Source organism: Oncorhynchus kisutch, linkage group LG4 (assembly GCF_002021735.2).
Source record: "Oncorhynchus kisutch isolate 150728-3 linkage group LG4, Okis_V2, whole genome shotgun sequence".
Lineage (NCBI taxonomy): Eukaryota > Metazoa > Chordata > Actinopteri > Salmoniformes > Salmonidae > Oncorhynchus > Oncorhynchus kisutch.
In genome coordinates, this window is record NC_034177.2 from 79,911,875 (window position 1) to 79,938,286 (window position 26,412).

Here is a 26,412-nt window from a genome sequence, read left to right on the forward strand (position 1 = left end):
AATTAGTATCCAAACATCCAGGCCAGCAGAACATACAGTATAGAACAACAATTAGTATCCAAACATCCAGGCCAGCAGAACATACAGTATAGAACAACAATTAGTATCCAAACATCCAGGCCAGCAGAACATACAGTATAGAACAACAATTAGTATCCAAAAATCCAGGCCAGCAGAACACACAGTATAGAACAACAATGAGTATCCAAACATCCAGGCCAGCAGAACACACACTATAGAACAACAATTAGTATCCAAAAATCCAGGCCAGCAGAATATTGAGACCGAAGGTCACGTATGTAACTACGGTTAAGTGAGCTATATGGATCACTCCAATACATTTATATATTGGTATCACTCCGCGGTGGAGGGATACATTCGAGGTGAGGATTTACTCCCGTGTACACCTGTGTCACGGCTGGGGTCCGCCCCTATATATACACCCCATGGCTGCAACACACGTTCTCTACATCCTTTTTGAGGTGTCTCTAGCACTGTGGAGGATTGGAGTGATCCATATAGCTCAGACCTGCCCGTGTTCACACTACTCAACACTGCAGCAGAATCAGACCAGATCACAACTCCGAGTGGTTTCACCTCCTCCACCAATCGAAAAACCTATAAACATGGCCATCAACTCGGCTGCATATACTGACACTTAATAAATGTATCGCTTACATACTCTAACGTTGAAATCTGGGATATACACACCTGCCCCCACCCTTCCACTGACTGGATCATTTAAACCATCTGTTTCCATCCTTAAAAACAAATAAAACCGATTATCCATCTCTCCACACACCATCGCACGTCCTCAACACATTCTCTCCTGCCCTCAATCATGTTAACATCTACACTTGGTTTGGGAAATAGCCACGGAGGAACACTCCCCAATGCAATTGCCGGCCTATCTCTGTCCCCAGTCTGAGATATTTCCCATTTGTCTTGAGCGCACTGAAGTCTACATTTCAGAGTTCTCTGTTGTTTTGAACTCGACATATGATCTCCGCAGAAATTAATGTTGCAATTAAAACAATTGGAAACTGGGAACTCGGAAATCTCTGACTTGAAACCACCAGGTGAAGGGAGAGGGATAACTGGGAGTATTTGTATGGAGGTCAATGAGAGTGTCGAATTTGGTTAACAAAAAATGCAATGGCTTATTTGTTATCTGTGGCTTATTTGACCTAATAGAAGTTTCGTAATGATAAGGTTGTTATGAGTGTAATGATATAAGTAGGACTATAAATAGGAGGGTCATGCTAGAAGGGATCCAGCTTTTGACAAATTAACGTCATATTTACATTTTGTAGCAGCAGGTTAGTATAATTTACGCAGAAGTTTATGATAATTAGGTTAAGGTTAGGAAATGGGTTTGGGTTAGCTCAAATTCACCAGAAAAATGTTGACGTTAATTAGCTGAAAGCTGAATCACTTCTAGCCATGAACTTATCGGCGTTGTGCCTGATCATCATTAATTAACACAAACAGTTTTTAATTTTTTTTATACATTTTTTATTTAAATAGGCAAGTCAGTTAAGAACAAATTCTTATTTACAATGATGGCCTAAACCGGCCAAACCCGGGCCAATTGTGCACCGCCAAATGGGACTCCCAATCATGGCCGGTTGAATTACAGCCTGGATTCGAACCAGGGTGTCTGTAGTGGCGCCTCAAGCATTGAGATGCAGTGCATTAGACCGCTGCACCACTCTGGAGTGCCAATTTCTACACCTGATCTTCTTAAAATATAATTTTAAACCTTTAAAAAATGTTTTACAAAATTGTTTGTGGTAACCCTAACCAAGCTGCTAATCTTATGCTAACTCTAACCTTAAATTAAGACCGAAAAGCACATTTTTGTTTTCATGAACTTTTATCATATAGACAATTTTGACTTTGTGGCTGTGGTAACCTGAGGTAGTGGTAGTAGAAACTGTTGTGTCTGTTGTCAGAGAGGAAGAGAGAGGCCAACTCTGCAGAAAATCCGTTTCCCTCCAGTAGGCGGCGTTTTTTCGTTGAATGAATGCCATCCATGCAGTGACTGTACGTATATACCTCAACCAGTAGCCATGGATTACAGGCAACATCCGCACTGAGCTAAAGGGTAGAGCTGCCGCTTTCAAGGACTCTAACCCGGAAGCTTATAAGAAATCCTGCCTTCTCAGTCAACCGTGGAATGGATGGCAACCCTAAGATGGTGTGATTCTACATGGGCATGGGCAAGGTGGGCAACATTGTATGTGAATGGGGACCACCTCCTCAACATGCCAGAGAGACACAAGCTTGTGGCCAGGTGCTGCCAGAACTTCTTTCACCTCACCCCTGGAGGCCTGTCTGCTGTTCCACAACGGAGGCCACTGGAGGGAGGTAGGATAGGATAAGACAGCCTTTCTCAACCCAGTTCACCAGTCATTCCATATATTTGATGTACCCTAACACCAGCACAACTGATTCAAATCAACACTGGTGGTGTTCCTGCCTGATCAGATCTCACAACGCTTGGATAGGTGTTTAACACATCAGCTAACTACATCATATAATATAGCAATCTGATGCCCGACTGTGTAGTCAATGATGTGGCACACAACCATTGGTTGATGCAATGCAACCGCCGTGTTCAAGAGCATCAAAGCTGTGATAGCCGTGTTCGACTGACTGATCTACAAAGTACCTTGCATTATAAATAACAACTCAATATTATTTGTTGATCAGTCAGTCAGACACAATTTACCCATGATACATTACAGGTTTGATCATCTCAAACACAGCCATAGTCCGCAATGTAGTTAGGCAGGAACGCCACAATTGGTTGAGTTCCTGCCCAACATTATGAGCAGGCGTTGCATTGCATCAACCAATGGTTGCACACCATGTCATCAACTGTGCAGTTGGGCATTAGATAGCTGTCATATGATGTGGTTAGATGATATGTTAAATACCTATCCAGGATTTGTAAGATCTGGCATGCGTCTGTAACGTAGTCGGGTAAGAACCCAACTGTGTTCAAGAGTTTCCACTAGATTGCACAGCCACAAAGTCAACATTGGCTATATTGTAAAATTCATTAAAACAAAAATGTGCTTTTTGGTCTTAAGTTATGGTTTGGCTAGGAATAAGGTAAGTAGTGTGGTTAGGGGTTAGATTTTAAATAATCATATTTTAATAAGAGAAATTGTAGGTATAGGCATGGTTTATGACTTTGTGGCTGCGGTAACTAGGGGCGACAGTGTCAAGAGCGTCAAATCCATGATGCAATTGTGGGTCAATTGTGACTGACTGATCTACAAATAATAACGAGTAGTTTATTTATGATGCAAGGTGATTTGTAAATCAGTCAGTAGGGCAGTTGCCTGCAGTTACGGCTGCAATGTCGAACAAGCACATTGGCTTTCAGATTAGTTAACTAATTTCAGGTGTGTTTGTGTTGGAATACTTCAAATATATGGAGCCACTGTTGGGCCCAAAGAATTGTCATGAGAAAGGCTGGGATAAGATAGGCTTAAACTTTATTGTCCCCGGGGGTTCAATCGTCTTGGACACACAGTACTCATTTATTTAAATGAACCCTATACATTACACGCTCACAGGTGACAGTGAGGACCAACGCAGCAAGCCACACCACATCCACAGAGGCTCACCCCGGAGGAGATAGAGGTCCATAAGTCCTTCCTGGTGGAGTACTTCACCAAGGGGCCTGGTGCTATCTGTCAGCTAGACTCCCTGTACTTCCAGGAGCGTTTCACGAGTTGCTGCAGCCATGAGGAATCCCCCTACAAGCTGCTACACATGTCCTGCCACACATACAACAGGAAGTGATGAATAGAATGCAATACAGTACACAATATATTAACATGCACAGTGTAAAAAAAGGCTACAGTAAGAGAATGGTATAGTTTTATTTGGTAACTTTTTACCTTAAAGGGATCGTTCACCCAAATTACAAAATTATATGTTGATTTCTTTATCCTGAAAGCAATGCTGTGAGGGTATGACAGCAATCCATGCTTTGGTTTAGTTTACTTGGCCACTGTTTCCAAATGCTAACTTTTTAGCTTTGTGGCACAAATCCAATGCAGGTCAATGGTACCGATATTCACATTTTCACACTTCATGTCCAAATCATCTATTATTAACTTCACATAGCTACACAATCCATTTTTACACACTTTAGGATGATTTGGACATGAAGGCCAAAAAATGCTAATATCAGTATGATTGACTATCAGTATGATTGACAAATTAGCATTTGGAAACAGTAGCCAGGTAAACAAAACCAAAGTATTGATCCCTGTCATAGCTTGCCCATAGACTGCTAACAGGGTAAGAAAACAAAATGTAATTTAGTAATTTGGGTACACTATCCCTTTAAGTTGCCCTTCACAGTAATAACTGTAGAACCACATTGTTTTATCATGTAGTGACATAGTAACTGCTTTGTAACTACATGGGGATACTCGCAGCTGTGGTGAACCCTGCCCGGGCTGGGCCTCATTATCGTGTGATCTGGGCTCTAAGAAATCCCTCATCTACCCGCAGGCTGCTCTATATCTCCTGTAAACCCGAAGGAGAGCCAATGAGGAACTTCAGGGAGCTGTGCTGCAGTCCTGAGCCATAGAGGAAGCTGACAGGGGAGGCGTTCAGTCTGACTGTAACTGTGCCTGTGGATATGAAAGGTGAAATAAAATAAAATAAATAAATGTTCCCTCACACACCACACTGCAAACTGTTGTTGGTCTTTCAGAGATAGTTCATTACTATCACTACCACTGCAACTTACACTACAGCTGAACCTTTTCTATTTTTTCAATTTTTTATACATTGTGAATGTTGTCCTCTGGATTGTGTGTTGACTACAGAGATAAAATAGTCGAATCAGTGGAAATTCAATTCCAAAATCCTCTCAAAAAGGAAAGTGATCATTACTTAAAAATACAAATTCTGAGAGCTTTTCAATGTCATGTAGAATATTAAGTCAATGTTGTACGTTATTCAGAGGCATATTTTACAGATACTACAGATACTGCATTGTGAGGGGTTGTGTCTCTATATCCTACAGCAGCAGTGAATCAAAACATTTTCTGCCTTGTAAATGGATCAAAGTAGGAAATGGGTAGAGAGCTGCGTGAAGTGTGTTTGGGGTCGCTTGCTCACAAAATGCTGGAGTAGATTCTCTGCTATCATGCTGTACTCCATCTGTTATGTCATGTTGCATGCCTGAACTGCATAGGCGTAAACTCCATATATGTACACTAGGTGGTGCTATAGAGCCAACTATATACTTCCAATGTGTAGCCTTGAGTTACCTGTTTTACATTATTGCTGACATAAAAGACAAGAGGAAACCTTAAATTGAATCACCATTAGGTTGAAATTTACAGTAGTTGATCAGTTCTCCCTTCTAAAGACCCATGGTTTATATTTAAAAAAATGAATAACAAAAGACATTATGGACATACCCGGTGGCCAGTTAATTAGGTTCACCCATCTAGTACCTGGTTGGACCCCCCTTTGCCTCCTCCAGAACAGTCTGAATTCTTCGGGGAATGGATTCTACAAGGTGTCAGAAACGTTGCACAGGGAGATTGGTCTATGCTGACGCAATGGCATCACATAGTTGCTGCAGATTGGACTGTGGTACATTTATGCTGCGAACAGCCCGTTCCATCTCATCCCAAATATGCTCTATTGGGTTTGGTCAGCAACAATGTTCAGATACAGTGTGGCATGCAATCGTTGCTCAATTGGCACGAAGGGACCTAACATGTACAGGAAAACATTCCCCTTACCAGTGCAATACCGCTACCAGCCTGTACGGTTGACACCAGGAAGGATGGGTCCAAGGGCTCATGCTGCTTACGCCAAATCCTGACTGCCATCAGCATGACGCAACAGGAACTGGGATTCGTTGGACCAGGCAATGTTTTTCCTCTCCTCAGTTGTCCAGTGTTGGTGATCGCGTGTCCACTGGAGCCGCATCTTCTTGTTTATAGCAGATAAAAGTGGAACCTGGTGTGGTCTTCTGCTGCAATAGCCCATCCGTCCATGACAAGGATCAACAAGTTGTGCGTTCCAAGATGCTGTTCTGCACAGCACTGTTGTACTGCGCCATTATTTGTCTGTTTGTCTCTTTCGACCTCTCTTATCAACAAGTTGTTTTCACCCACAGGACTGCCGCTAACTGGATTAGTTTGTTTCTCTCGCCATTCTCGGTAAACCCGAAACACTGTTGTGAGTGAAAAGCCCAGGAGATCAGACATTTCTGAGATACTGGATCCAGCACGCCTCGCACCGACTGTCAGACCACGCTCAAAACCGCTTAGGCCACTCCTTTAGCCCATTCTAACGTTCAGTCGAACAGTAACTGAATGTCTCGACGCCTGTCAGCCTGCTTTATATAGCAAGCAGTGGCCACGTGACTCGCTGTCTGTAGGAGCGATCAGTTTTCATGAACGGGTGATGTACCTACTAATTTGGCATGGTTGGGGTCAATGTAGGAAGTGAGTAATTGTCAGTCCCACTTTAAATTAGGTACAACTTATGCAGTTTAGCAGGTTTAGCATGTGTCGCAAATCATCTCAAAGCATTCTCATACTCTATCAATGGTGTATAAACATACATAGCGTGTTATGACACATTTGGCAATTCTCCCTACAGTGGGAATGGTTAGCTCACCCTTTATACACCATTTATAGAATATGCCATATGCATATAGATACTTTTTTGGTAAAAGCAGCTGTTAATTGGTTAATTATGTGGATTCCTGGGAGGCTTGGGTTTATGACTAAAGTGGAATTTAAATCAAATAGAATCACAAGTCAGGTGTATTCAGGATACTTTAAAGGTTGAATCCAAATTCCAAACTTGACGAGTTGGTTTGAAGTACTAAAAGGACAAAACAAGATATTTGAGGCAAAGCGCATTTCAAGACAGCCTTTTCAAAATGTTTATGACTTACAGTCAACACTGTCCAGGACATAGTTAGTTGAAAATGCGTACACAAAAGCTGACCTCATTAGATGTATTTTCAAAGACCAAGCATTTCAGACTTCAAATAAGTAGATGCACCTTGCTCCACTGACACTAGCTATTGTGACAGACCAAATAAATTTGAATTAAAACAATTATTATTAATGATTCATTTAGAGGCCCTAGTAAATATTAATAAGGATAGGGGACAAAAAGTCTAGACTATTTTCACAAGTGTTATTTAGCTAACAAATATGTTATAATATTATAATTCACATAAAAATTCAAGTATCAATTTAGTTAGACAAATTTTTCTAAAAGTGATAAGCTCAATTGATAGCGACAGAGTCACATATGACCAAGCAAAGTCAATTTTTGCTTTACTTTGGTATTTGGTATTGGATATTTGATTAGGATCCCCATTAGCTGTTGCAAAAGCAGAAGTTACTCTTCCTGGGGTCCAACACAAAACATGACATAATACAGATTGACATAATACAGAATGACATAATACAGAACATCATTAGACAAGAACAGCTTTGACTCCTCGACTTTAGAAGGTCGTAGCTCAGCCTCAGAATGCCATCATAGAGACAAACCAGATATTTTTTACATTTAATTGTTTAAATGTAACCTTTATTTAACTAGGCAAGTCAGTTAAGAACAAATGATTATTTACAATGATGGCCCATGTGCATCAGAACCCCACTTTTCTCGTAAAATGTACAGCTTGTTTTCCCATTCAAAATCTTAAACTTAAAAAGGGTAGGCTTTTTGCACTTTTTTAAACAAGGGGTATGGCATACCGCCTCCGTTTGAGCCCTGGTTTTAAGGTACTGGTTCACTGTAGTTCACTGACAGTCTGGTTGACTGACTTATTGCACTCAATTTGCAAGCAATGTTTCAAATATACAGCAGGAAAAAAACCTGTTTGAGCCAGAGAGGTTACACTCTATGTGCTGTAATGTGTTGCAACAATTGTCCCTTGGCCTGCCTAACAACGGGCTGCTATTTTCCCCACACAAGAGGTCAGAGGGATGATGTCACACCAGACCTAGACCACCAGACCTGCTGACCAGCAGGCCTAGTCACAGACCGGCCACTAAGCCAGGAGATAAGAAGCCTGGTCCCAGATCTGTTTGTGCTGTCTTGTGACAATGACCATATTAGTTGGCAAACCAGCATTTGAGTTGACAAGACAGCACAAAACTGATATGGGACCAGGCTAGTACAATAGTGCCAGGTTGGCTAGACAGATGACCACATAGTCAAATGTAGTTGAGAAAGAGATAAATGCATTCCAGGAGGTCAAGATGAGTTGGCATGTTTGTTTATCTTTATTGCGTGTGCTAGTCAGTGCCACTTTATGGTATGTCTTACAGGGGGAGTTACCTGTTTTTTTTTGCTTATCTAGATTAGCATCAAGCATTTCTAGAATGTTCTCTGATATATCAGTCAACATCACATCGGAACTTGTAATCATAAAGCGTGTTAGAGTAGGAGTGCTGATCTAGAATCAGTTTAGCCTTTTCGGTCAGGGGTGATAAAATGTATTTTTATGAATATTGCTAGCACCAACAGAATAAATTCAATTTGAATAACATACAGTACCTACTGTAGAAAAGATGATAATATATGTTTTTCTAGTGAGCAAATGTCTAATATTGAGCAAATTACACTCACTGGAGTATCTGAGTATTCAGTTAAAATTGTCAAAAAGTTACAAAAAAGTTACTTCTTTGCAAAGTGCAATTTTTCAAGGAAGAATTTTGCTAGGACTGTCTGGGAGTGATCTGAGTGGCGAGGGGAAAACGGAAAATTTGCTGTTAAAGACAGAGAGGTTTGGAACTCTTGTTCGTACTGGTCTATTAGCTAATTTACTGTATGGTGATGTCACCAGGCAGGCCAAAACTCCATCCCACCAAATTTCAGGTGGTCTTTTCAAACATTCACAATTTCCACAGTATTATTCCAACCTCATAGTGTGGAAATATATGCTGTATAAAACACAGGAAAAATACATCTCTGCCTTTAAACAGCTAAACAGCTGCTCTTATACCTTGCTAACTGGTTATATGCGGCATGTGTATAATAACTACACATCTAGTATGTGAACATGGCATTAGCGGAAATGTTTTGGAGTTACCTTTTAGCTAATAGGCTGTTAGAGTTTACATTTCCTCTTTAAATTATAACGTGGGAAGGTCAAAATAATGAAAAACTATCTACCAAATCTATTCATTTTAAAATGTTGATTACTTCTCCTTGCCATTATCATTCAAATGATAAGACAAGGCATGCACATTGGAGCTCCCTGGGTTTGCCTGCCCTGTCAAAGGTTACAAAGATACACATATCAGAGAATGTTGACTTGAGTGGGAATATCCAATGTTTTAAATTCAACTGTCAATCTTTCATAGGAAACCTATTGAAATCCTAGAGATATAGATAATAGAATATGAATTCACATTTAAGTTGGCATTCAGTAAAAAAAAGAAAAAATGTAATACAACATTTTTTTAAGTAATAATCAAATCATTTGACAACCCTGTTTATAAGCTTTCAGATGATATCAAACCCATCCGAATGATATCAAACCCAACCGAATGATATCAATCCCAACCCAATGATATCAAACCCATCCAAATGATATCAAACCCAACCGAATGATATCAAACCCAACAGTCTCATGGAGTGGTGGGGTTGCAAAATGGGGCAACTTTGAGCACCTCTATCTTCTGGACGTTTTGGCATTCAGATTCAAAAAGTAACTTTCTGACCACTGGGCAAACATGTAAGGAAGGTTTCGTTCAAATCAAAAGAGGTGCATTCAGAAAGTGATTGAATTCATATAGTCTATACCTTATCTATTGTACACTACACCTGTTAACGGATCCAGTGATTGAATTCATATAGTCTATACCTTATCTATTGTACACTACACCTGTTAACGGATCCAGTGATTGAATTCATATAGTCTATACCTTATCTATTGTACACTACACCTGTTAACGGATCCAGTGATTGAATTCATATAGTCTATACCTTATCTATTGTACACTACACCTGTTAACGGATCCAGTGATTGAATTCATATAGTCTATACCTTATCTATTGTACACTACACCTGTTAACGGATCCAGTGATTGAATTCATATAGTCTATACCTTATCTATTGTACACTACACCTGTTAACGGATCCAGTGATTGAATTCATATAGTCTATACCTTATCTATTGTACACTACACCTGTTAACGGATCCAGTGATTGAATTCATATAGTCTATACCTTATCTATTGTACACTACACCTGTTAACGGATCCAGTGATTGAATTCATATAGTCTATACCTTATCTATTGTACACTACACCTGTTAACGGATCCAGTGATTGAATTCATATAGTCTATACCTTATCTATTGTACACTACACCTGTTAACGGATCCAGTGATTGAATTCATATAGTCTATACCTTATCTATTGTACACTACACCTGTTAACGGATCCAGTGATTGAGCAAGTGAACATGGTTACATGTTCGACGCACAATTGGCCTAGCGTCGTCCGGGTTAGGGAGGGTTTGGCCGGTAGGGATATCCTTGTCTCATCTCGAACCAGTGACTCCTGTGGCGGGCCGGGCGCAGTGCGCGCTAACCAAGGTTGCCAGGTGCACGGTGTTTCCTCCGACACATTGGTGCGGCTGGCTTCCGGGTTGGATGCGTGCTGTTGGCTTCCGGGTTGGATGCGCGCCCCCCCCCAAAAAACAACCAGAAAATATCAGGCTAAAAAATTATCAGAAAATATCAGGCTAAAAACCAATCAGAAAATATCAGGTTAAAATTAAACCAAGAGTGTAAATTGTATGTACAACATATAATTTGGGGTGTGCTTATATTTTTGCAATTACACACATTTTTTACATATCCCAACACCCCCTGAGACACCTGCAGGTGGGGTTACAGCCAGGGTTAAGTGCTTTGCTCTGGGATTCAAACCAGCAACCTTTTGGTTACTGGCTCAATGCTCTAACCTCGGGGATACCTGCAGACAATATATGATGTGTGGTGTTCTGTGTCCATCCCACTTGAGCAATAGAGAGTTTCTTATCCAAACATTCTGTATACTGTACTTTATAGGATATTCAAGCCTATATTGAAGGCCTTATTCTGACAGTTAGAACTGACCAGACAAAAATAATGTTTACTTAACGAAATTAGAGAATACATGCTTCTGCCTCTGAAGAGTTGTAAGATTGGATGGCTCATGGCATTTTTGAACATTTGTCATGTTCCAACAGGTAAAATATGGCACGTGATTATAATTGAGTGTTTGATCATTTTAAGGATCCCGTTGTGGCAAAATATGAAGTTAAAGTTCAACCAGCAGGGAAAATCCATGTATGACGGTTGTGGTCTGTGCAATACAGAACCATATACTATGTATTTACAACTCTTCAGTAGTGATATGAGATATTTATCTACAGTGTAGCTGTACCAAGTAAACTGTATAAAGTGGATTGAGTCATCCCATGAGTCAACCAACCTGATTGGTGGAGGTAGCCTCATAGTTAGAGAAGCGGTCTGGTAACTGGAGGCTTGCATTGTTTCAATCCCCAAGCTGACTGGGGTGAAATCTGCAGGGAATGAGATGGCAGCAGGAGGTTTACCGGCTTCAACATCCCGTATACTACCTAGCACCGTTGTGCACTAGAGCAAGGCTCTTTGCTCCAGCAGTCCTTAATTGTGTGTTAAGTGTCAGATTGGGTACTGTTACAGCAACAAATACAGGATTTCCATCCAAATGGACCAACAAAGGAAGTTTTCTAGCAATGACAATCTTAAAGGCTTTAATAGGAAGCTTAAAATATGGTGTTCTTGATCCTTCCAATTAATTGGAATTTGAAAATACTTGGTGAAAGTTCAACCAGGTGGGAAACTCCATGTATGACTGGTGGTGCTCTACTCGTGCAAAAAGGGAAATGTATATTATGCATCCATATACTTTTATTTCTGTTATTTTCAAGCAATGAAATAAGATCTTTATCTGTAGTGCACTGCAGTCTAAGCTGGATATGGTTGGTTGACTCATTGGAGTATTGAGGTCATGTTTCAACAGGTAAAATATGGGCGTTATTATGGTGTGTTTGCTTGATCCTGAACATGTGTTGACATTTGAGTCATTTCATTCATAATATCCCTATTATATAAACATGAGTCTAGGCTATAGGATGACCAATATTATTACAGCAAATAGGCTATTGAGGATTCAAGTTATTCAAGTGATTCATGAGAGTCGAATATATATATTTTTGAATATGTGAGATTCTATTCATAGTTATTATGTAATCATTATTCTATAAACATGACATGAGGTTAACGTTACAGCTTGACTAACATTATGGCAGCAATAGGCTGCCTCTAACACTCTGTTGCTTCAAGGGATTCAGAAGAGTCAACAGAAAAGCTTCCATTTTGAATAATGACAATATGGAATACATGCTCATAATATCCTCATACTCATGTTATATTAGATCAGGTATTCCCAAACTGGGGTACGCGCAATGCCGGGGGTAGGCCAAATACAAATGTGAATCACATTTTTTTTTAAATACTTTTTTTCTTCTTCACATTTTCAAACAGTCCATTTATATTTTCCAACGGGGCTATACATTTGGGTGAGGTTTTTTTCTCACCTGCGAAGCCTCGTTTCACTGCCAAAATTCAAATTAAACCGCCGATATAAACCAGTGATATAACAACACAATGTCAAATACAGGTAGCCTAGACAAATAATTTATATCCAATCACATTAACCATTACTCTCTCGCGGGAATTCCACTAACGGTCCATATGTAGCCAAACGTAGCTGCTGCTCATGTTGGTATCTGTACTGATGGCGCAAAAGCCATGACAGGGAGACATAGTGGAGTGGTAACGCGCATGCAAGCAGTTGCGCCAGATAGCACTTGGGTACACTGCAGCATCCACCGAGAGGCTCTTGCTGCCAAGGGAATGCCTGACAGCTTGAAATACGTTCTGGACAATACAGTGAAAATTGTTAACTTTGTTAAAGCAAGGCCCCTGAACTCTTGTTTATTTTCTGCACTATGCAATGATATGGGCAGCGACCATGTAACACTTTTACAACATACAATGGTTATCAAGGGGTAAAGTATTGACACGTGTTTTTATATTGAGAGACGAGCTTAAAGTGTTCTTTACTGGCCATATTTTTCATTTGTGTGACCGCTTCACACCATTCTCATTAAACCTGTGGTGAGTTATTCACAATTTTTGATGAACAAATAAGGTTTTATATATAGTTCTCATTTACAACTGTGACCTGGCCAAGATAAAGCAAAGTAGTGCGACAAAAACAACAACACAGAGTTACACAGAAAAACAAATGTACAGTCAATAACACAATAGAAACATCTATGTACAGTGTGTGCAAATGTAGAAGAGTAGGGAGGTAAGTCAATAAATAGGCCATAGAGGCAAAATAATTACAATTTAACATCAACACTGGAGTGATAGATGATGATGTGCAAGTGGAGATAATGGAGTGCAAAAGAGTAAGAAGATAAATGACAATATGGGGATGAGGTAGTTGGGTGTGCTATTTACAGATTGGCTGTGTACAGGTACAGTGATCCGTAAGCTGTTCTGACATCTGATGCTTAAAGTTAGAGAGGGAGATAAGCTCTCCAGCTTCAGTGATTTTTGCAATTTGTTCCAGTCATTGGCAGCAGAGAACTGGAAGGAAAGGCGGCCAAAGGAAGTGTTGGCTTTGGGGATGAGTGTAAGATGGTTAAATAAATAGCAAAATTATTGATTATTATTATATTATTATGTGTTCCTTGGTCCTATAAGAGCTTTTTGTCACTTCCCACGAGCCGGGTTGTGACATAACTCACACTCATTATGTTTAATAAATGTATCGTAATGGGCTTCAAGCTAGAAATTAATCATCTTGTACACCATGTAGCCACACCCCCTACCCCTGTTCCTCTAGGACTCAACTGATTCAAGGGATTCAGGAGAGTCAACAGAAAAGGTTCCATGTTGAATATGTATGATACTGTATATATTCATAGTTATCATACTCATATCATATTACCTGCAATATTATATTAGTAGACCCATGCTCATTATTGGCTTATGTCACTCTTGAAGGCTTGTCATGTTCCAACAGGTGAAATATGGCACGTTTTATGGTGTGTTTGCCTAACACCCGAGCCTTGCTGCCTGATTGTGTGTTGAAACATAAAAATGAAAATGTGCCACAGTGCTGTTCATGCTACAAGGGGATTTTATTGATACCACGTTTCGACCTTAGGTCATGGATGCCTGATGGAGACCTAAGGGTTGAAACATTGTATCAATAAAATGGCCTGGGCGCATGGACAGCAGTGTGCGGCGTTTTCATTTAGATTTTTCATGAGTTCATCTATAACTCCAGCACCTTGAAAATGTACCTGGATGTGTTCTTCAGCATGCTCTTCAGCTTTTGAAATATGAGTCCTCTCATTCATAATGTCCTTGTTATATAAATATGAGTCTGGTCTACAGGATGAGTCATATTTTCATTATGCAAAAGCATACCTTTATTTATTCAGCTTATTCAGGAGAGTCAAAGGAAACGGTTCCCTTTTTTATAATTAGTACGTCCAATATGTACAGTGGGATCCGAAATGATTGGCTCCCTTGATAAATATGAGCAAAAAAGACTGTATAAAATATATAATACAAATACTGAGCTATATTGTATGCTAAACATTTTTAGAAATTAGATAATTTTAATGCCATTGCTCAGAAAAATAGATTTTGTTGAGCAAGTAATAGTAATAAAAATGAAGAAGATAGGGTTCAAAATGATTGGCCCGCTGTTTTCAATAGTTTTCAATACCTCACTTTGCGAGGATAAAGGCACTGAGCCTTGTTCTGAAAGGTTTTATGAGATTGGAGAACACGTTGGGAGGGATCTTTAAACCATTCCTCCACACATAATGATATCCTTCGTCTGCGCTTATGGACTGCAGTTTCAATTAAAACCACAGGTTTGCTTCATGAGACTGAGATGTTTGCCAAATGTTGATTTTATGGTCAATTAACCATTTCTTTGTAGATAGCGAAATAGCCCCATAACATCAAAGATTCAGCACCTGATTTTTCAGTAGGTATGAGGTTTCTTTTCTTCCATACCTACTGCATATTCTGGTGGGGGATCTTTGATGTTATGGGGCTATTTTGCTTCCACTTGTTCTGGGGCCCTTGTTAAGGTCAACAGCATCATGAACTTTACCAAGTACCAGGACATTTTAGCCCAAAACCTGGTTGCCTCTGCGAGGAGGCTGAAACATGGATCTTCCAGCAAGACAGTAACCCCAAGCAACATTAACATTTGCAAAGAAATTGTTAATTGACCACAAAATCAACCTTATGCAATGGCCATCTCAGTCTCCGGACTTGAAGCCCATTTAAAACCTGTAGTTTGAATTGAAGAGGGCAGTCCATAAGTGCAGACAAAAGATATCAATGATCTCGAAAGATTCTGTATGGAGAAATGGCCTAAGGGACAGATCAAAATGTATTAGGGGGAGGGGCTGGTCCAAGTCAAAGTGTCATAAAAAAAAAAGCACCCCCCTCGCCAACATTAAAATGATTTTCACGACCCTGCAAAATAAATTGAACACCCTCCCCCCTCACAGAATTAACTCAAAATAATGTTTACGATCAAAAATAACAATACCTGTCACGGCCCTGCGTTTATAAACGTGGATATCGACTTTGCCTCTTCAGCACGCTTTTGTGGCACGGTTGATGCTACGCAGGGCTACGGGCCAGAAGGTTGAGGATTCGCTGACCACCACAGAGGAGCTCTCCCTACCTCTTTCATTACACTACGATCAGAGCCGGCTGCAGACAATGATCAGCTAGGAGAAAATGTCAACATTTTGATGCCATATTTATGATTATATAAAATATACAATATGCAACTAATTTTCAACCAACAGGTGTCTGTGCCAATGCACCACACAACCAATAAACAAACCATACTGACTTTGGGCACATCAATATCATGGTTTGCGTTTTCAACACCACAATAAAAAGACTATGTCAATTTTGACAAACAGAGAATACATCCCTCCCTACCTTGTAGTCTTACCCAGTATCGAAGGCTAGGCTTGACAATCTCCGAATGTCATTCAAATTTTGGATGTTTTGTAACAGATGACTCTTTACCATCCATCATTTGGCCGCTGCACAGTTTGAATTGACTGATTGATTTTATTTGTCAGTTCAAAAAATACATATATACACAAAGATATTTAAAAGATACTGGGATTGCACAATAAAGTCGGGAACTTATTTTCATTGTGGTCCCTGTTTTCTTTTACATAAATACCATTACATAGATACAGACACAAAGAGGGATGTCGGCCAAATGAGTAACATTCACATGTCCTTAAAAACAGCTATAACAAATTACAAAAACACTATTCCTTGTGCTTCGATGTCTAGCATATGCATAACTTTATAGTCTGTTTTTAATTTGTTTTTGTCTACTTTCCTAAAATAATAATTGTCCACCTCGCGGTTCAGCTGTCAGAGATTTAAGCACTACATGTATCAGGGCATTGCATGCATAGGCCTATAGGCTATGATATTCATATTTTTATAAATATATACGGTGTATATAGCCTATATAAAGGAAGAGAAGCATAGGCCTAACCCCAGAGAGATGGAGAGAGATAGAGACATGCTACGACACTGACATGCATTTATTTATGTCAGATGGCTACTACGTCTGATATACAGATATAGACGTACAGAAGGAGGCTAATTTGTAAATTTTCTCTCAGAATATTTTGTATAAAGATAAGCATTATATTGTTAGATTATAGGAGTAACTCTGGTAGGCCTAAAACAGACTTCCTCACCTCAAGTTCAACTGTCGGAGTCAGTTGGAGCGTAGGTGTGTACTGCCTTCACATCATGCCTTTATATCATAGGTAGGCATACAGTAATTAAAGCTTAATAATAGCCACACATGTTCACAAACGTTTCTAAGCTTCATTAGGGTAATATCAAAGTAAATCAAGCCATTGTTTATTAGAGAAAATACAAGCAGAAGAGCATATGTACACCAGAGAAAAAACGCACTACCCTCCCCTGTGACCCCCCCCAAAACACAATTCTCCCCAAAGCAAAAAAGAAATAAATGGTTTGACAACCCTCCCCTATTTTGGACCACCCCTGCCCCAATCATTTGTATCTGTCCCTAAAATGATATATCATTCAACTCCCATCACCCCACATCCTCTCCATGAACAACAAAATGCAATTTTCCTTATTGTAATGACCAATTTATGGAAAGGTTACTGCTGGGCACTGACTTTGGAAAGGTGGTGTCTGTCTATCTAACTAGACTACGCCTATAAAACAAACAGCTATCCGACCATTGTGACACAAGTTGTGTAATTTGTGATCACATAAATTAACATGAGCGCGACTGTAAAGAAAGAAACAAACAGAAAAGGGGTGGGTGGGTGGTGTTATCTGGATGTCTTTTAACATTTCACTGCCAGGGGTTGTAAAATAAACATCAGATACGAAAGCAACCAATGAAACGATTAGGGTAGAAGTGGCATCAAATGCCCCTCGACCAATTGCAGTCTTTAAAACGAGGTCTGAAGATGAAACTCAGCAGCAGGTTAGGTAAGCGGAGTCATCACTACGAGTAGAGCTGACAACGCGTTCAATTGTCAACTTTCGCCCGAAGAAGCCATCTCCGCGTTGTGCCCATTTTGGTACATTTTAACGATTCTCTTCATACCACGCAGTAAGTTTTGTATTTGATGCCAGTTGATAGCAAATGATGTGTTCGTTTTAGAGTAGCCTATGCTATCCTAGCATTGCAACCAGTGATGCTTGCCCACCAGGAAATCGAGCACGCACTTTAATCTAGCTGCTAGCACGCACTTTCATCTAGCTGTTAGCACGCACTTTCACCGTGTGAAGTGCGTGCTCGATTTCCTGGTGGGATGGACCATGATGCTGGTGTTTGTCATGTAAACTGAATAGCTATCTGTCCTCTTTTAAGTACAGATCTCGTCTCAACACTGGGCACGTTACAGAATTCTACAGCAAAAATGACAGAGACGACAAACCCCACCAAGCAACAAAACGGAGATGCCGTGATGCCAGAAACGTCGACGAGGGATGATGTTTTTGATGATAGTTATAAAGCAAAAGAGGGCCCTAAACCACCGATGAGACTGGTGTGGAGAAACATCATATTAATGTTTTTATTACATGTTGGAGCGCTTTATGGACTGACGCTCGTGCCCTCCGCGTCGGCCCTGACTCTGGCTTGGAGTAAGTATCACCATTTACTTCATGTGCCATTTTATTCAAATGTTCTTGTTCCGCTTGTATCGGTTTCGACGCCCTTTTCCTTGTTAAAGTTGTTGGTCTACGCAGCATGGTTTTATCTGGTCGACCAACGACAAGAGAATGTGCTGAGCCGGGTGATGCATTTGTGAAGTAGGCGTTTGGTGGTGTTACACCGACATGTTGCTACTTGCCCGCCCTCCTATAAGAATAGTGTTGAATGTTGGTAAATCTATTTCGGGGCACACCTACTCAATATTTTCCCCATGGAAATAACAAACAAGGGCCTATTTGGTGACTTCTCTCGTAATTATATAATATGTAGCCTAACAGTTTATGGACCATCTATCTTCAATTGAAGACTATGCTCATAGGCTAGGCCTACTGTGGTGCAGATGGAGAGAGACTTTTGGAATGTGTGGCCCGAGGCACGTCTGTTCTAAATATATTTCTGAATGAGAAAATAGCTGCACCCATCTTTATTTGCTTGTTTAGACATAGGAAAAAACGTGCAGGGGTTTTAATTCTGTTTTTGTGAGAATAGTTGGAATAGATAGACAGAACTCATGACTTGGATTATACTGTAACGAATACTGAACAACCAAAACTGTGTTTCCACTGTTGTCTCTCTCGCTCTAGCTCTCATATGCTGAACTGCATATTATTCCATTGGGCAAGACAAAGAACAATCAGCATTCCAATAGACATTCCATTGTGAGGCTACATGGCACCACAACAGAATGTCTCTTCTTTGCTGCCTGGATCAGTTGGATGTCCCAGGTTCTCACATCCTAAGCAGCCTTGTGTGACTGCACATAGAAACACATTCAGCAGTTTTACAACAACAACCCTGAGAGTAGACATGCATGCATATGTGCTGCCATTGCCAGTTCCCAACAGATATAACTATATAATGACAGAAACTAGGCAGGGATGGGGAACAGGCATGGGACATGATGTCCCTTGTAACTACTAGGAGTCAAATGTCTTTGTGTGTGTTTCACATGATTCTGTGTGTGCGAGCCAGACATGGGAGTCTGTATATCTAGCCTAATCTCTCTCTTTCTTTCCCCTAGCTGCTTTGTGCTTCTTGCTCAGTGCCCTGGGTATAACTGCGGGGGCCCACCGCCTCTGGAGTCACAAGTCCTACAAGGCCTCCACCCCTCTCCGAGTCTTTCTGGCCCTCGCTAACTCCATGGCCTTTCAGGTAAACAAAGGAGAACTTTTTGAATTGAATCAGCTTTATTGAACCCCAGAGAGGACTCAGTATAGGACCCCTACAGGGACAAAAACAGACACAGGCATACACACACATCATAAACTTGAAGGCTAAACTTGTGTGATCAACCAACATGGCTCTTCCAAAACACCAAGGTTCTTTCTTGAGTGTAGCTTCAATTAAAAGGCCTTTATTGTGTTGGCGTGTCTGTGAGGGAAAGTTAGAAACAGCAGGACAGAGAGCTAGCAGAGGCTACTGCCAAGTACCAACGATTTAGTGGCTTTAGCCAGCCTTCATCAAAAAAATCAACACAAGACTACTTATCCAAATTTCATACAAAATCCCTTTGTGAAAGAGACCCAATTTTATTCTAGAAATCTCCAAAATTTAGATGTATGAAGTGACCATCACGTGGCCCAATGATGACCTTACAAACTGATGACTTGATTTAAAGAAGTGACCAATGCAATCAGTTTAAGGGTTTGGTTAAAAAAGGTCTACGCTAGTCCCCACCAATAACAACAACTTAATAAATGAGTGACCCACTGTGCAATATGCTGGTATATAAAGTATGATTGAGTGTTAACAAATTTCCACTGGAATTAACGATTGCATTTAATCTGAGTGGGCGTTGCCTGTATAATCTGCGTTGTTGTGCTGACTGGCTGATGCTGCCCGGTTAATCTGATGGTCACCTCTTAATACACACTGTCTATTGAACTGTAGTTCTCTACTATATGTTTTCTAGGTGTATAAATGCATAGTATACTGTGCATCTATACTCAAGTATATTGTGTTTAAACCCTCTCTCTGGTGTTCCCATACATCCTACTCTGAGACGCTTGATACACATGGTCACAGATTCCTGTGTTGCTTTTCTGTTGGATATAAGTGGCTCCTAAACAACCACATCACCATTTATTTCTTCCAGAACGACATCTACGAGTGGGCGAGGGACCACCGGGTTCACCACAAGTACTCTGAGACAGACGCCGACCCCCACAATGCAGTGCGGGGCTTTTTCTTCGCTCACATTGGCTGGCTGCTCGTCCGCAAGCACCCCGACGTCATCGAGAAGGGCAAGAAGCTGGAGCTGACGGACCTGAAGGCAGATAAAGTCGTCATGCTGCAGAGAAAGTAAGATGCCACTTTTCCAGTCTATTCCCTGTACCGTCCTAGTTCCATGCCTTTCATCTTATATGCCACTTAGCCGACACGTTTGTCAAAAGTTGCTCATGGTAGTGAAAACATTTTTGGATGGGTGACCCCAGCGGGAATCGAACTTGCAATCTTGGTATTGCAAGCCCCATGCTTTACCAACTGAGCCACACAGAATGGTATATTGTCTGTTGGTATATTGTCTGTTTGTATTATGTGATCTTTTGATAAAGCTTGACGCAACAAAGACTATCTCCGTCAACGTTGTTATTTTATCACCTGTTAACTTTATCAAAAGATGACATTTGGGAGCAGCAAAACTTTGAGCCACATTCCCTTTTTCCATGTATTGGATCTTGTTCTTGGATGTGCGTAAAACCCTCTCCTTTCATAAGAACAGACCTCCAATTATGAACTGTTTGTTTTGAAGAACTGGATTCTTGTTGTACTTTAAAAAAAAATCTACATACTGTAGCTTGCTGTCACCTTTCAGTTGGAAGTTTTTTTTTTTTAAGGCCCAATGCAGCTGTTTTTATCTCTTTCTGGGTAACAATGAAGTACCTTGCTGTAATAGTTTTCCATTAAAACTGACAAATACCTTTTTAACAAACTATTTCTCAGCAAGAATTTTGCTAGGACTGTCTGGGAGGGGTCTAAGTGGGAGGGGAAAACTTAAAACTAGCTGTTATTGGCAGAGCTGTTCGGAACTATGTCTATTAACCAATTTACCGGTCTATTATTGGTCTATTAACCAAGCCGAAACTCCCTCCCATGTAAACAGGCTGATAAGAAGGTCCTGTGTAGATTATATTTTCTATCAGGAAATAACACTGATCAAAATTGTTCACACTTTTGCAGTGTTAGTTTCATCAGCTGTTGTACAATGTGATACAAAACACAGTAAAAACAGAATTTTTGACTGAACTGGGCCTTTTTAAAGGTGTTGGCCTTGCCAAGGCCTTTGGCAGTACCCTTGCTTTGAATCATGCAGTGTTATAGCTAGAAGCCTATTTGCATTCTGGGAAAGTTGCACCAAACCTCCATTGGCAGTGGCACGGCACAGAATGTACCACAGAGGGGCAATTTAACACTCATTGAACACTTGAAAGACCTCTGTATAAAATCCACCATAGAAATCGGTGGTTACAGAATGAATGTCACATCAAGATTCTGACTGCATGTGACTAGTGATCAGATGATGCCATTGAGTTTTGCATTTCCCCCTCTCTACCATATATTGTCAATACAAGATAATCAAGCAACCCAAAACCGTTGTGTTCCACATTATTGTACGTGTGTATGTTCTGTGAGACCAGTTACTCGTCAACGTTTAGATGTATTTGAATTCATTGTCTATGCATGACAATATCTAAGGTAAACCAAACTCTTGAGTGCTCCACACAAATGTTTCATTGTTAGGACCAGGTGCTTTCCTGATCATGAGAGTAGCCCCAGTAGCTTGACTGTGCTCTCTGCACTGCTGCTCTCTGAACCAGTTTCCCCATTCTAGTCACGACCACAGGAAGTGGTAGTCTGGGTCGCGGTGGCCGTGACGGCGCTGGTGGCTGATCTTTTGATAAGAGCTGTCATCTCTGCCAGGACCTCGATCAGGCCATACCCACACAAAGTACAGTGACTGGCTGGCCATTGGTCAACATGCAGCGGGTGCTCTTGGACGCAGTCCCAAACTAGTATCACCACAGCTCTTGTAGAAAAGGGTGATTTAACATGGTGGTAGACACAATCAACCGATCAGAAGATTTTGTCCAAACGTGTTTTTTATGTAGACTGAGAAGTAGGTGTGATGTACCGCAGTTTAGTACCTCTGTTTATGAATCTAGGTGCTTGGGGTGGTGACTTTTCAGCGTTAGTAACTATGTTTAGATTCAAACAATGTCTCTTTTCTCAGTATATCTCTAACGTCTCATCTCTGCCCTCTAGGTACTACAAGCTGTCTGTGGTCCTGCTGTGTTTCCTGGTGCCCATGTGGGTGCCCTGGTTCCTGTGGGATGAGTCCCTGTGGGTGGGCTACTTCATCCCGTGCCTCATGAGGTACGCTCTGGTGCTGAACGCTACCTGGCTGGTCAACTCTGCCGCTCACATGTGGGGCAACCGACCCTACGACCGCAACATCAACCCCAGTGAGAACCGTTTCGTGGCCTTCAGCGCCATCGGTAAGCCCGGATCATCTTTCTCTTTAAAGGGAGTGAGGGGAGATCCACTCTCCAGAGTTGGGATCAATTCACAATTCCATTTAAATTCCAACACAATTTTATATGAATTATCAGTCAGTATAAACATTTAGGCTTGCTTAGATTGATCTTTTTGCACAGGGGGCAGTGGCTTGTATTTCGCAACCAACCCCGGCACTATAAAGTGTTTTTTTTATAGCGTAAGAAAGGCTCGGACCATAGAGATGTATGTATAATAAATTTATGCAGGTTTCACAATTGGCAAATCTGAAATGGCACCCTATTCCCTATATAGTGCACTACTTTTGGGTGGAGCAATACTTTTGGCCAGAGCCTTGCACTCTGTAAGGAGTATAGACACAGCCAATGACCATTTAAATAATTTTGGTGACCCCACTGCAGTTCACACCTGACTCTGAATACCACTGTTCTACTGTAGCCTCTTGTCTGTAGGAGCTGCCTGTTTGTCAGCTATGAAAATCATGCTTTAGTTGACTTGCTTAAAACAAGTAGGAATTGTAAGATACTTACAGCTCTGGATTTAGAGGGCTGCTGTAGTTGGTGCATGTTTTTGAGTCATCTAATGCTGGTTCTTCAAGTTGGAGACTATAATTAACTTTGTTGAATCATGTGTTTGAGTACTAGCCTCCCACCAAGACTGAAGTTACCCAGCCCTATTGTGGAACTTCTCAGTCTCCAAGTGCTTTAGTTTACATATCACCTGTACTCTTATCAAATCATGTTTTCAAGCCTATTGGGGGGAAAAGTAACTCTCATAGATGCACAACTATAGCACATCGGCCTGTTGGTCTTTTTAACATTTTCATGAAAAAAAATGCCCTGGTCTCGTGTCCTTCCTTTCAGGTGAGGGCTTCCACAACTACCACCACACCTTTCCCTTCGACTACGCCACCAGTGAGTTTGGCGTGAAGTTAAACATCACCACCGCCTTCATAGACCTCATGTGCTTCCTGGGCCTGGCCAAGGACTGCAAGAGGGTGTCCCGCGACCTCATTTCGACCCGCGCCCAGAGAACCGGTGACGGCAGCCACAAGACTGGCTGAGTAATGTTGTCTCAACCGCCTCAAACTGTTACGGACTTGATAAGACCGATACCAGATATGTTAAAACGGGCCAAACCAACGAAAGATGGAAAGATTGTAGCTGTAGTAAATTGCAGCGATGATGATGATGGAGTTAGTAGTGCTGCACATAGTAGTGATCAGACCATGGTTCATTGATGTTTCATTTCTGTATTATTAGTTAAAAACCTATTCCTGAGTTCCTCAGACTAATATTGGCTTTAAAACGGTCCTAGACCTTTCAGTAAATTGTGTATTTTTTTATGTTGTGTTTTTGAAATGAATGATGTGTGAGGTGACTATTAGCCAAAGCGAGCTTATAGAGTGGCAAGGCTGGGCATATTGGCACAGACACTGGAAGAGTCTTGATTAGAGAGTCTTGTTATCTGTGGAATAGCCTGAAGTGTGTGTGTGTGTGGCGGAGCTAGATGGTGTAATGTGTGAAACATTACACCAACCAAACTACCTGCCTGTGCCATCTGTGCACCAACAATGAAGATGGAAGAACATTAACCTCTAATTTATTCATGTGCTATTATTAATTAACCCTCTGGCACTTTCGAAATTGTTAAGTGAAAAAAAAAGGAGTTTGGGGTTTCTTGACACGAAGCAGGCAAGTTTTGTTTTGATCATGTTTCGTTCAATTCAGACAAAAAATAATCTTTGATATGTCAGGATCGATCTCTCAATCAGTCGCGCTTTGCTGACGTTCATTTCATAAGAGTGGAGTAGTCTTAAGTCCTGAGAGAAGTCCAGCTTTTGTCAAGTTCAAAATGTAAGTTTATTGCTATTTTATTTGTTTTATCAAGGCACCCACCTTCAGTCTGATTTTACCGTAAGCTGCTGTTGAAACAGCCCTACCTACTTCATAGTCAAAGTACTGTTTTAGCTGTCATTACATACCAGATCCTATTCCATATAGGCTGGCATAGAAGTTCACTTCTGCTGCGGCAATACACATGAAAGCACCAGTGGTCTCCTCCTGTCCAAGTTGCTCTTAACAGGAGTCTTTCCTCCTTGTAGAAGAGGATGAAGGAAGTTCTCCAAGTTTCAAATGGCACCCTATTCACTATATAGTGCACTAGTTTTGACCAGGGCCCAATGTGGCCTCTGGTCATAGGTGGTGCACTATATAGGGAATAGGGTGTCATTTGGGACGTACATAAGGTCTCGGGGTCATTTGTGTATAAGACGATTTATACCTCTGGTGTGGGTGAAGGTGCCTGTGACTTCAGTTGGTGTTTTTTCCCATCCTGCTTCACGGAGACACCTCTGCACTGAAATGTAGTGAAATGACATACTGATCAGTCTTTATTATACAAAGAAATACTTGTTTGTATTTATTTTTTACTCTTACTGCAGTTGAAATAGGAATATGGGACTTCTGTCTCCCTTCTCCAATAGGACAATGTGAAAGAGGCTATGAGAGCATTTGCGCCTCTCGATATCTTGAAGGAAAATATTTTGTCAGGACTCGCCCAAGATGCCTTATGGAAGTAATGTTATGTACTTGTAGACATGGACATGTCTAGAAAAATATGGATGCAACATAGGGGAGGGAAAGAAAGCGCCAACAATTGATGTCCAACCAAATGAACACTCTAGGAGTGATCGTGAAACTATAGGAATTCCACTTTCTAGGAATGAGAGATTTGCTTTGGTACCGGGGTTGTTATTTAATGACTGTCTTAAAAAATATATTTATACTTGAAAGAATATCCCAAGATGAAAAAGTACGTGTGTCTGTATGTACGAGAGAATATCCCAAGATGTACCGTATGTGTGTCTTATGTATGAGAGAGAGCTAGAGTAACGGATAGCACTTATTTAAATTGAAAGTAAAAGGAAAGACCATATGATTTGCATCTAGGGATATTCTTTCAAGTATCAGAAGATTCTGATGAGGAATTAGGAATCAATTTTTGCATAATATTTCAACGAATGTTTTGGCTCTGAAGAAACAAGATTCCAGATTAGTTATGAACTCATCAAATTGTAATAATATTTGTCGCACTTTGGTCTACTTTTTTCAGTGCAATTATTTTGTACAGTGTTAACTTCTTGAAGTCTGAATGCCTTAAAAAAACTGCCGCATTTATTTTCAAGGAATGTTTTACCCACTGTATGTACCGTAAATAAACCAAATTTTCTACATGTTGGAAAGTATGTTCTGCTGTCAGTTTTGTTGTAATTCTGTAATCTCTCTGTTCCTAATTGAATAAAAGACATGTCGTTGTCTTAGCATTGACTGGTCCCATCCCAGCTGCATTGTCTCAGTAATTGTTCTGCAAAGTGACTGGGGTGCAAAATGCCCACCGTAGATCATTTAAAAAAAAACATATTGCAATGGGAAATGTTGTGCAACAAAAACGAGTGTTTCTTATTTGTACAATTCC

At 40.6% G+C, this 26,412-nt stretch overlaps 1 protein-coding gene across 2 annotated transcripts; it reads left to right on the forward strand.

Moving 5' to 3' along the window:
* The first annotated feature begins 17,563 nt into the window (after positions 1-17,563).
* On the forward strand, positions 17,564-26,273 carry scdb (stearoyl-CoA desaturase b). Of its 2 annotated transcripts, none has more exons than XM_020482013.2 (6): positions 17,564-17,814; positions 18,076-18,350; positions 19,442-19,572; positions 20,516-20,721; positions 22,684-22,916; positions 23,799-26,273. In XM_020482013.2, exons 2-6 carry the CDS (start codon positions 18,125-18,127, stop codon positions 23,996-23,998), a joined length of 996 nt encoding a protein of 331 aa, XP_020337602.1. In that variant the 5' UTR covers positions 17,564-17,814; positions 18,076-18,124; the 3' UTR covers positions 23,999-26,273. The 2 variants fall into 2 exon arrangements, with proteins under 2 accessions (XP_020337602.1, XP_020337603.1); XM_020482014.2 differs by having other exon boundaries at positions 17,635-17,814; positions 18,081-18,350.
* The last annotated feature ends 139 nt before the right edge of the window (positions 26,274-26,412 follow it).

Bases quoted from the DNA above. Each gene is read 5' to 3' on its own strand.
- scdb (XM_020482013.2), top strand. From the start codon at position 18,125: ATGACAGAGACGACAAACCCCACCAAGCAACAAAACGGAGATGCCGTG. The intron at 19,573-20,515 runs GTAAACAAAGGA...TATTTCTTCCAG, and splicing joins CTAACTCCATGGCCTTTCAG to AACGACATCTACGAGTGGGC. The intron at 20,722-22,683 runs GTAAGATGCCAC...TCTGCCCTCTAG, and splicing joins GTCGTCATGCTGCAGAGAAA to GTACTACAAGCTGTCTGTGG.